We start from the raw sequence: 12,956 nt of genomic DNA on the forward strand, positions 1-12,956 counted from the left end.
ACTTATGTCTATGCTACTCAGATTAGCATATTGATAATATTTTTTAAAATAAATTAATAATACTTCAAACAAACAAATAAAATATAAAATAAATGAATATACAGCTAGCCATCAATATATGTTGTCCATTAAAAAGTTTGAAATTCACCTCCATGACAACAATACAGATTCCATGTTTCTTGCAGATTTCCCCAACAAAATTGATTCTTTCAGGCACCTATTTAAATGCATGTAATTAAGAAGAATATCATGTACCACTAACTAATTATTCCTTTCCTAATTTATATCCTTTTTTAAAAATTCTTCCAGCAAATGAATCATAGTACTTCAAAAAAGGATATGACAAAAAAATTCAGATTTTTGTAGAGTAAAAAATAATCAAGACACGTCCGATCGGATCATGATATGTGGATAGTGATTAAAATCACACAAGGAAAAGGAGGGAGAGATACGTGGATGAATCATACAGAGACGCGTGAAAACAGGTTAAGATGACAATATTGCATTGAAATTTGAAAAAGCCTATGATATTCATGTCATAGGAATGACATTGGACTAAGTATTGGAATGCTAGGACGAAAAAGTAATAGACGACACTGCCCGTTATGAAACTGTCCCCCAAACAAAGCCGACGGTACTCCTTGCTTGTCATTATTGATTACGGTATTTATCATGAGCTATGAGGATTCTTTTTTTGGGTTTTCACTTGGTGTATCCATTTGAGTCTCGACTAAATCTAGATCGCGATGTAATAATTCTGAAGGTCATTTTTGAAATTTTTTGTAAATTGATCATTTTATCCCTCTCGAGAGTTGCCCCGACTCATTTCTGATCAGTGTTGGATATTGGTTTTGAGAAATTCTTTGAAAAAGTTGAGTTTTGAGGATTTTGAGGTTTTTAAAGGCTTGAAGTGTTCAAAAGTGGTATTTGAGACCAATCAGAGCTACGAGTCTCGGATCAAAATTCTGTCAATTTCATCAGCTCCGAAATGTGAAAATTTGTCTGGATGAGTCGTCGTTTTTGAAATTGGAGTTATATCGGAGATTTGAGGTCCTAAGTTGGAAGTTTGAAGAATTTTAGGCTAAGGTTTGACTTTTGTCAACTTAGTGAGTTTGTTGTGTTTTGTTGATATTTGGTGCACCACATTTTGTTCATCACAATCGCGAAGCTTTGTTTCTCGGTGAGTCGCGATCGCGTAGTTTTGGTTTCCTGGGCATCGCGATCGCGTGAACTCCATCGCGATAGAGAGGGTCAATTAATGAGTTGACCCTTATGACTCATCGCGATCGCGAGGTGTTGGTCATAGCGATTGCAAAGAGTAAATTGTGTCTGAACAGTGTTCCTCACAACAGTCGAGAATTAAACCTTTTTTCTCCATTTTTAGACTTTGGGAGCTCGGGGGGAGGCGATTCCATGGGGGTTTTGCGGGAAAATTTTTGGGTATGTGATTTCAATCCATTTACTTCATTATCTAGTGATTACATAGTGATTTTGACCTTTAATTTGTGAATTTGATTCCAAATTTTGGGGGTTTTCAAGAAACTAAGTTTTTAATGTTTTGATGATTCTGAGTTGATTTTGATCCCTTTTTTTAAAACGGCTTTCACTAATAGTTTTCAAATGCTTCAATGAACGATTTCATGTAAAAAATTCCAGATTTCCCTTCATTTTTGAAATTGGATTTTTGGGTCGATTTTGGTCCGACTTTCAAAAATTATGATTTTGATGTCGTTAGACTCGTATTCTTATTGGGAATTCATATTTGAAAAAAATTTATTGACTCGAAGCATCGGCATAAGAGCAAGGCTCAGATTTCATAGTAGTTTGGGATAAATTCGAAGCAAGTGAACTTCTAAACTTTCGTTTAAGCTTGTAGGATCTTGTTTTCTTGTTTTGTATGTTGGGAAGTACTGGAAAGAGGTTTGGGACTATTTGATTATGTGATTGAACTTGATAAAAAAGAAATAAGGTAATAAATGGCAAATTTGATGAGTTATAATAATGTGTTAGATATGATTAAGCCTTTGACTAATTGTGGATACGTGAATAGATTGTTGTGACATGAGTTATGACTTGTTGATATCATTCTATTATTGATTTACATGATCATTTCCTATTTTCATTAGTTATGATATATTGAGATGGAATTGATTTGAGGATGAAAATAGTTCCGGCGATTGATATTTGTGCAAAAGGGAAATGGTTCCGTCGATGTCGAAGGGAAGTGTTTTCATGCCAAAGGGAAATGGTTTCGACGGATACATGGTCCTCGTGTGTCCTCCATGGGATTCTGGCCTACTAGTCAACGGATGTGTATTATTAGGACAAACATGCATCACTATACGCGACATTCCATTGCACTCATTACATCATACATTTTTGTCATTTGTGGACTGTGTTTATCTTGATATTTCTGTGGTTTATACTATTGATTAGTATGGTTTGACTGAGACTTGAGCTATACTCTATATATATATGTATATATATATATATATGCTTGTGCTGTTAAAACTGTTAAACTGGGTTGATTTCTATGCAGGTTGTAATCTGAGAGGTTCGGTTGGTATGACCGGAGTACTTGTATTCTCTTAGCTTTGCTTAGTCTTAATTATTTCGCATGCTGAGTACCGTGTCGGTGGTACTCACTCCTTGCTATCTACACTTGTATAGGTTCCGAACTCGAACAATGATTCAGTTCTCTTTCCCTTCATCCGAGGCTTACAGGAGAGACTTGAGAGGTAGTTGTTGATGCAGACAATCTTCCTTATTCCTCTTTACTTTTACTTTGTTCTATTCGAGTGACAAAAATTTTGAAACTTATATTTATTTTCATTATCATTATAATAGAGGCTTGTACATGTGACAACCAGTCCTTTGGGGGGGGGGGTTGTAGTTGACTAAGACTTCCGTTTTTGTCTATTATCTATCTATTTTAACTATTTCCGCATTATTTTCCGCAATTATTGTATTTAGGCTGACTTGTCCGGTGGAAATGGATATCATCACATCCGAATTCGGATCGGAACACGCGCACTGCAAGGCCCATTCTGGGGGTGATGCTCCCAACAAAATTTTCTCCATATCTAGGACCTGAACCTGACACCTCTGATTAAGGGTGGATCGCAGTTCCACCACTACACCACAACCCATGTTGGTAAGCTATGAGGATTAATCATAGACAATAAATTCCTAGAAAATGATCCCTACATAAGTTGTACGATTATAACTTTGTAAAAAACACTGAATCATACTTTACTGAGTATTATCATTCTCTTTCCTATTTATTTCATTATTTGCTGCATCACCTTATCGCCTTAGCTCGACTTGCCTGCAGATATCTCCAATATCAATATCACCAAAATCGGGCCAGCATAGGCTATCTTAATCTCTTATTTACTTATCGTATTCGATTTACTATCTAACTTATCTTTCAATTGTTAATCATTTATCTACTTAGAATCAAAGCATTATTTCTTATCCTTAAAACTGCATAGAAATTCAATTGTTTATGTAAACAATTTTCATTCTTCGTAACCATTGAACACAATTTCCCCAAAACTTCTACCAAACTTTAATTAATTGAATAAAGAGAGTAAAAAAGAACCGGATCGTATATCAAGTGGAACTTTAGTAGATTAGTTGGTTGATTATCAAAATTTTTATATTGTTCGTGAGGATTCGATTCTCTCAGCTTGTAATACTCTTCCCTATTTCTCTATCCCCTCCCCCCTCGATTCCCCCAATTTTTTTCTTTTTTTTTTCTTTTTTTAAAAAAAAGAGTCGTACGTACATCAATAGTATTTGTGAGTACAGAAAAACTTGTTTGAGTTCTTAGCATCTATATTGATGTTTTCACCCGCAAAGCGCAGTCAAGTTAGAAGAAATAAGAATTATTTTACGATCTAATTAAGTTACCAACTACTATAAGAAATAAGAATGATTTATCTTATTAACTTTCTTGTTATTAATTATTTCATAAAATATTATCTTCGAAAGAAAAAACTCTCAATTTAATTGGCTTTGTTACAATAACACAATAACAACAACAAAATACCTAGTAGAATCGCATATGTGGGATTTGAGAATGATAGAATGTACGCAAACCTTACCACTACTTTATGGGGTAGAGATGTTGTTCCCGAATGACCCTCAGCTCATCAAATGTAGCAAATTCAAGTACAAAGAATAAGAAAACATAGCAACTAACAAGAAAAACAGTGCAAATCCTTCAAGAAAAGAACAAAAACACAAAACAATGCGATAATCAAAATACAATAAACAACCAACAATGATATATATATCATAAGCAAAAACTTTTAATTGGCTTTTTGATGGGAAAAAAAGAAAGGAAAATAACACGCAAAGTTACAAAAATAAATAAATAAATGAATAGTTGATAGAAAAAAGGCACTTTTGTATCCTCTTATTTAGGAACATTTAACATATTTTAAACAAGAAAATTTTCAAAACCTAATGAGCAAGTAAATTAGTTAGGAACTTAATGAACATACAAATAAATAGAAATATGCATGCATGGACGAAATTACGTGTAGATGAACAGAAATTAACCAAAAGCATCCATACACAAGTGACAAGACTTCAAAACATAAGTTCCAAACATCACCTAATCTGTCTATGATTACTTGCTAAAAGAAGACAAGTTTTTCTCTTTAGAAAGGATTCACAATAATGGGCCATCTTATGCAAATATTTCACCCTTTCAAAATTTAAAATTTATGAAATTTTATAATAATCTCAAATTAATCTATAATAATAATTAGGTTTACAAACAAATATATAATTGAGATTTTTGTAATATAAATATAGAATCTGAACAAAAATTATTGAATTCACGTAAATCGTAGGTAGTAGGCTAGAACTTACCGCCTATGAAGCTATATATGATGTCTATCAAACTGACAGCTTTAAATTGGCTATATTTCCTTAAATACTTATTTGAGTATAGGAATTTAATTTTTCCGACGACATTTCTAGGTTAACATACTCTTTTATAAATAAAATGGCAGAAAATGACCATACAAAAATCTCCTACGCATGAAAATAAAGATTGTTTAATTAAAAAGGTAAAAAATACATTTATAAGGGGTTATAAACTAGTTGACTCATACTCCAAATTCTACCTCATGTGTACTATTCTTATTATTCTTGATATTTGTATTGATATTACTATTTGTTGTTATAATAAAATTCTTGAATATTACTCTGATGCTATTCCCAATGTTTGAACTCTAAAATTCCAAGATCGCACTTCGAAAAGCTCGAGTCCTCTATTTATGTCTTGTTTAAACAAAAATAAATAAAATAGATTATTTAGAAAAACGAATTAAATGATATATTTTATAAATTAATATTTCCAACACTACACGTAAAATACGTGCGTACATCCTGTTATATAAAAAACATTGTTCCTAATATTTTAAACTATAATATAATTAAGTAGATATAATTGACAGGATATCTATGTAATAGACATTAAGATTAAGACTAGCTAGAATATTTGTTCAAAGGATCTACGTGTGGATTAGGACATATATATTATACTGTATCTCATTAAGCTATATATATGATAATATACCTGCCTCATCAATACGTCATTATTGCATCATAATGAATTTAATCTTTCAAACTTACATGAATTTTCAATATGATTTTAATTTTTTTAAAAATTGAATAGAACACTTCACGTAGATATTTTCGTCATTTTGTGAAACAAAGTCGCCCCTCGCATTTCACAAGAATTCTAAAATAGGAAAAGTAGTTTGAATGAAAATGGAATCTATTGGAGGAATATATTTGAATAGTAAAATTAATAGATAATGACAACTTTAAGGTGAAGTGCAACTATTATCTTAGAGTTATTAATTATGATAAGATTAATGTGGGATATGGCCAAAAATGCTGTTCTTGTCCATAAATATGAAAAATGAATAATGTAGACATTTGGTAGAAAAGCATCTAGAAAGGAGGGGACGGTAGGTTAGAAATATAGTTTTTTCAGCTTCTTTTTGTCTTTTTCATGTTGGCATCTTTTTTGCTTTTCCTCATTATAACATATTAACATTAACGTCAGTATAATCTTAAGATTAAATATTTTATAAATTTAATTTGAAAAAAATAATGATGTATGCATATTTTACTCCTATTTTAAGAGTAAAAAAACATGTTTTCAATAGACCTTCGATCTAAGAAAAAAGACCCTCGTCTCAAAAAAGCAAAGATATATAATAAGCACCACATATAAGAGAGACTTCAGTACTCTATTCAGAAAATGAAAAACTTCTTTTTTAAGATTTAAATAGAGATATTAATCAACAGCTCATTTCGAATTTGAGGATTCAAACAAAAAAATTAAAAATACATATGGGATCCATTTCATATTCTTCAAAGAGTATTCACCACCAAGAATACATATTAAAAGAAAAACAAAACTAACCATCTTGACATTGAACACTTGTTTAATTTTTTAACAAGAAGATACCTTCAATCCTTTGTATTAATCAAACTCTTTATACCTCCCCCTTTGTCCTACTACGTTTGTCACAAAATGACAAGAGAGAATTTTTCAAGATAATTAAATCCCCATCTCATATTTTCCCTTATATAAAGCTGCCTAATTGGTCCTTCCTCTATACATTTTCCTCAATTTAGTTATCTCTTATCAATATATATAACACAAGATGGGAGATATTGTAGATCACGAGGAAGAGTTGTTGAGTCTTAGACTTGCTATAGTGAATGGTTCATCATGTTGTAATGATCAGATGAATATTATAACTAATAAGATCAAGATCAAGAAGAGGAAGAGGAAGGAATTGATGATGAATTTCATGATCAACACTTGGGATTTGAATGAAAGTAATTGTGAAGGAAAAATATTGAGTCTTTTGGAGTTGAGAGAAATCATGCTAAAAAATGATGTAAAGAAAAAGGGTCATCATCATGTGGTTGAAGATGGAAAAGGTCTTCACCTAATCCACTCATTGCTTATTTCAGCCACATCAATTGATGAAAATAGCATGGATTTAGCTATTCAAAATCTACATGAATTGTACAAAAATATATCCTTACTTGGTGATTCTGTTCAAAGGGTAGCTGCCTATTTTGCTGATGGATTAATAGCGAGGCTATTAACGCGAAAATCACCATTTTATGACATGATAATGAAGCCTCCAACACAAGAAGAAGAATTCTTGGCTTTTACTGAATTCTACAAGGTCTCTCCTTTTTACCAATTTGCTCATTTCACAGCTAACCAAGCCATTCTTGAAGTCTTTGAGAAAGAATTAGAATATAACAATGGATTATTGCATGTTATTGACTTTTTTGACATATCCTATGGATTCCAATGGCCTTCACTTATTCAATCTCTCTCTGAAAATGCAACCACGTCTAATAGAATCTCTCTCAAGATCACCGGCTATGGAAAAACAATCGATGAATTGAGAGAAACCAAGACAAGGCTTGTGAGTTTTGCAAAGGGTTTTCGAAATTTATCATTTGAGTTTCAAGGGGTTTTAAGTGGTTTTAAACTTAGTAGCCTAAAAAAAAGGAAGAATGAAACATTAGCTATAAATTTGATCTTTCATTTGAACTCATTAAGCACTTATTCCAAGATTTCAGAGACATTGAAAGAAGTACATGATCTTTGCCCTTCTATAGTTACCATAGTGGAACAAGAAGGATGCAAAATCCCTCAAACTTTCATGCCAAGATTCATGGAGTCATTACATTATTTTGCAGCCATGTTTGACTCATTGGATGATTGTTTACCTATTGATAGTATAGAAAGATTGAGTATTGAAAAAAACCATTTTGGGAAAGAGATCAAGAATGTGTTGAATTATGATCATCATAAAGGTGGCAACAATAATAGTAATATTTACTCATCATCTAGATATGAACAAATGGAGACATGGAAAGGGAGAATGAAAAGTCATGGATTTTTAGGAATTCCATTGAGTTGTAAGAACATAATGCAAGCAAAGTTGCTTCTGAAAATTAGAAGTTATTCTAATTCTACTATACAACTTGATGGAGGAAATGTAGGGTTTAGAGTTTTTGAAATTGAGGATCCAAGAGCCATTTCTCTAGCATGGCAAGATAGGTCTATTGTAACTGCATCTGCATGGCACTGTGTATTGTAAAAACTATCCTAACATATTATTCAATTTGTTTGCAAGTTCCAAAGAGCTTTTCTTTTTGGCCCTCCCCTACTTTAATTAACTTTGAGCTTCATCAAATCAAATAATTTAAAATAATTATTTTGCAAAAATTAAAAATATTTCGATAACTACTTTCAAGGCAATTTGACCATTTTCAATAATAAATATATTTCTATATCCCATAATATATAGATTTATACAATTTTACTTTGAATAAATATTTGGAAATTTGTTTGCCAAAAAATAATGTTTAAATTAAGTATGCATTTTATTTCTCCCAAAAAACGAATAGTTTGCAAATTAATTGGTATAATCAATCCTTAATTTTCAAAAAATAATTAATCTATGTTAAAATAATTATTTTACCTTATTAAAGTTTTAAGAAGCTCAATAAATTAATTAAATATACAATTTATTTTGTTTCCATTTTAATAAATTCTTATTTATTCAAGTCAAAATTCAATTTGATAAAACGTTAAAGAACCTGGTCCTTTCAAACTTGTTTTCTTCAACACCAAAGGACCAGGTCTTTTCATCCCTTTGTTTCAAAATCAAGTGAAGCGAATTAAAAAAAATCAGCCACATCATGCCCACAATTAATTTGTGACGCGGCCCAAACCCCATTTCTAATGCCCTATACTATCATTTTTATTTCCCTCGGACACGCACAAACCCTAGAAAACCCAAGACCCTAAATCCCAAAATCAACGCCTTCAGATTTCTCTTCCTTTTCTTCTAATTTGTATGATTGAATGTGCCTAGCACGGGTCCAAATGAACAACTTTTTTTAGTCATATAAAAGTAAACTGTGGAGTTATATATAAAAAAGAATAATTTAGCTTTTAAAGGACATAAAAGTCTATTAATATTTTTGGGATATTTTTGTCGTTCAATATGTGGCGCTTAATATTCATGCTTTTATAAAAAAAAATATATACATTGGATGATTGGAAATTACATTGTGACAAATAACAATTCATATAATTACTATTCTGTGAAGGTTGTCTAATTACTACAACTTGTAGCCTATTTGGACAAAAAAAAATCTCAGAAGTGCTAATTATAAAAAGTGAGGTGTTTGGTCAAGCTTTTGAGAGAAAATAAGTGTTTGAAGAGAATAGCAGAACTTGTATTTCTATAAGCTAAACAAAGTAGTAACATTTTTTTGAAAAACACTTTTGAGAAAAATACGCTTTTAAAAAGTTTGATCAAACATTAATTGTTGATCAAACGGCTAGCTATTGGTTTCCAAATAGGCCCCAAACTAAAACATATTCTCCACTCCTATATAGATCTTTTTTATCTTTCATGGTTGAAGGCGAGGGAAAATAGTGGTAAGAGGGGGACAGGTTTTCTTAAGTTGATAGTAGGATCGTGGAACATAGGGTCGCTTACATGGAAGTCCATAAATCTAGTGAAGAGTCTTAAGAGGAGAAAGATTAATATAACTTGTGTTCAGGAGATTAGATGGGTAGGTACCAAAGCTCGGTATGTGGAAGGATTTAAATTATGATAGTCAGGAGGCTCAAGAGATGGAAATAGAATAAGTATTCTAGTCAACGCGGATCTTAGGGAGTGTGTGGTGGAGGTAAAGAGGATTAGTAATAGGATGATGCTTATTAAGCTAGTTATAGACAGGCTTACTGTGAACGTTGTTAGTGCGTATGCACCCCATGTGGGTCTGGATGAGGAAGTCAAAAGGCTCTTTTGGGAGGATTTAGATGAGTTAGTGAGAGGTATACTGAGTACCGAAAAGATTTTCATTGGTGGAGATTTGAATGGTCATATCGGTACAACTTCTAATAATTTTGATGATGTCCATGGAGGCTTTGGTTTTGGGGAAAGAAATGGCGGCGGGGCATCTCTCCTGGAGTTTGTTAAAGATTTTGAATTGGTAATTACTAACTCATGTTTTCTGAAGAGGGGTAATCAATTGGTTACCTTTAGTAGCATGGTAGCTAGGACTCAGATTAACTACTTACTCCTCCGGAAGGATGATAGAGGCCTTTGTAAGGATTGAAAGGTTATTTCGAGTGAAAATATTATTACCCAACATAATCTTTTGGTGATGGACTTGGAGATAAAATGGGATAGGAGAACGAAGACCCTTTATGACTGATCGAGGATTAGATAGGGGGGCTAACTGCCGCCTTTTCTTGGGAGATGAGGGAGAAGTTAATTGGTTTAGGGGCCTGGAGTAGTAGCTGGGATATGAACAAAATATGGGACATGACTGTTTAGAAAAGCAGTTACCGAGGTTCTAGGGGTATTGAGAGGAATCTTTGATGGTCATCAAGGAGATTGGTAATGTAATGGAGAAGTACAAGGCAAAGTGAAATCTAAGAAGGTTGCCTATATGGAGTGGTTGGAGTGCATTGATAAGGATGAGAAGAGTAGGCTTAAAGATATCTATAAGAAGGCAAAGACGGAAGTGAAGTCGACGGTCACCAGTGCTAAGATGACAGCTTTTGAATGCTTATATGTCGAGATAGGAGAAAAAAATGGAGATAAGAGATTGTATAGGCTCGCCAAAGCGAAATAGAGAAAATCCTGCAACTTGGATCTAGTAAAGTTCATTAAGGGCGAGAAGGTAACGTGTTAGTGGATGAGATCTTTATCAAGTAAAGGTGGCAAGCTTACTTCCACAGACTCTTAAATAAAAAAGGAGATGAAGACATTATACTGGGTAATTTGGCGCACTCTCATAGTCTTCGAGACTTTGGATACTACAGGTGCTTTAGAGTTGATGAGGTTAGACATTCTATTAGCAGGATGAGGAGAGAGAGAGTGACCGGGCTTGATGAGATTCCTGTGGACTTTTGAAAAAGCACTAACAAAGCAGGTTTGGAGTGGTTCACTAGGTTGTTTAATGTTAGTTTGAAGACAGCTAAGATGTCCGATGAATGAAGGTGGAGTACTATGGTTCCATTATACAAGAACAAGGGTGATATCCAAAACTGTAATAATTACAGGGGTATCAAATTGTTAAGCTATACTATGAAGATATGGGAGAAAATGGTGGAGATGAGGGTAAGGAAAGAAGTTTCAATCTCAAAGAATCAGTTCGGATTTATGTGAGAGAAATCGACTACTGAAGCAATTCATCTTATACGGAGACTGATGGAGAAATTTAGAGAAAGAAAAAGGATTTAGATTGAGCAGGACCAAAACAGAATACTTGGAGTGAAATTTAGTGTTTCAATGGATGAAGAGGGTATGGAAGTAAGGCTTGCCATTCAACCTATCCCCAAGACAGAAAGCTTTTAATATCTTGGATCCATCATCCAGAGTAGTTGGGACATCGATGATAATGTTGCGCATTGCATTGGGGCAGCATGGATGAAATAGAGACCTGACTCTAAAGTCCTGTATGATAAGAAGGTACCATCTAAACTTAAAGGTAAGTTCTACAGAATAATGGTTAGACCGACGTTGTTATATGGAGTGGGTACTGGCTAGTAAAAAACTCTCATGTTCAGAAGATGCATATTGCGGAGATGAGGATGTTGAGATAGATATGTGGACACACTAGGAGTAATAAGATTAGGAATGAGGTTATTCGAGAGAAGATGGGAGTGGCCTCTATGGAAGACAAGATCAGAGAAATGAGACTGAAATGGTTTGGGCATGTGCAGATGAAGGGTGTCAATGCCCCAGTTAGAAGGTGCGAGCGGTTAGATTTGGGGGTTATGTAGAGGGGTAGGGGTAGACCGAAAAAGTATTAGGTAGAGATAATTAGACAAGATATGACAATACTCCACATCACCGAGGACATGACTTTAGATAGAAAAGAGTAGAGGTCACTGATTAGGGTAGAAGGCTAGTACGGATAGAATGATGTCTTACCTTGTGTTAGTTTAGGGTGGTCATAAATCTAGGTGTGTCATTATAGTTGTGATGTTATTGCCTTTGATTATCACATTACTTTGTTATCGTTATTGTTCTTATATTGTAAAATCTGCATCATTTTTTATTTTTTTCATTATGCTATATATTATTTTTCTCTCTTACTTAGGGCTGTGACTTTTGAGCCGAGGGTCTTTCGGAAATAGCCTCTCTATCTCCATGAGGTAGTGGTAAGGTCTGGATACATCTTATCCTCCCCAAACCCTACTTGTGAAATTCCACTAGATATGTTGTTATCGTTGTTGTTGTTGGTCTTAGACTAAGAAAACTGAAGAGAGATGATAATATAGCTCACAACAAAGCCAATTTTTAGATTTCCAAAACTCAACAATCCCTACAAATTGAAAGAATCTATCTGATTAACCAACCAAAGCTATCTTTTCAGAATGAGAGAATGCCACTACCAAAAACATAACATCCGCCAGGAAAATGTCAGCTAGCAAAGCTAGAGTGGCAATTGATTTCTCTAATAAGAGGCTTGAACCTCTAAGCTTTGTGCAAGAGAAGGAAGAACTATCAAGTATAGACAGGAGTATATAGTAGAATAAAGTAACCACCATATGACCTAGGAATTTCTTTTTTAACTTTTTCTCCCTTTTTGGGGTAGGGATAAAGGGGAGAAGTCCACCAGAGGATGTGAACAGTTTGTTATTTGCAATATAATATAAGAATCCTTGTAAGATAGAAACCTAAATTGAAATATATTCAAGAAATTATGAATCTGCAATACAACACTTGTTTGTACACCAACCTCATAAGAAAATGATGATACTTAGAGGTAAATCTTAATAATTATCATAGTCTCTCAGACCAATGATTTTTATCCTATAAGAAGGTAAATCTCCTCCAAGATCAAATACCAACAAA

General features: G+C 33.3%; 2 protein-coding genes across 2 annotated transcripts; both read left to right on the plus strand.

The window, feature by feature from the left end:
- Window positions 1–6,512: 6,512 nt before the first annotated feature.
- On the plus strand, window positions 6,513–8,165 carry LOC129904121 (GRAS family protein RAM1-like). Its single transcript, XM_055979653.1, has one exon. The coding sequence runs from the start codon at window positions 6,699–6,701 to the stop codon at window positions 8,163–8,165; it is 1,467 nt and encodes a 488-aa protein (XP_055835628.1). The 5' UTR covers window positions 6,513–6,698.
- A 1,627-nt stretch (window positions 8,166–9,792) lies between these two features.
- On the plus strand, window positions 9,793–10,203 carry LOC129903590 (uncharacterized). Its single transcript, XM_055979140.1, has one exon. It carries the CDS (start codon window positions 9,793–9,795, stop codon window positions 10,201–10,203), a length of 411 nt encoding a protein of 136 aa, XP_055835115.1.
- The last annotated feature ends 2,753 nt before the right edge of the window (window positions 10,204–12,956 follow it).

The sequence above is a fragment of the Solanum dulcamara genome, chromosome 9 (genome assembly GCF_947179165.1).
Source record: "Solanum dulcamara chromosome 9, daSolDulc1.2, whole genome shotgun sequence".
NCBI classification, from domain to species: Eukaryota; Viridiplantae; Streptophyta; class Magnoliopsida; order Solanales; family Solanaceae; genus Solanum; species Solanum dulcamara.

Coding starts and splice junctions, on each gene's coding strand:
- LOC129904121 (XM_055979653.1), top strand. CDS start 6,699: ATGGGAGATATTGTAGATCACGAGGAAGAGTTGTTGAGTCTTAGACTT.
- LOC129903590 (XM_055979140.1), top strand. CDS start 9,793: ATGATGCTTATTAAGCTAGTTATAGACAGGCTTACTGTGAACGTTGTT.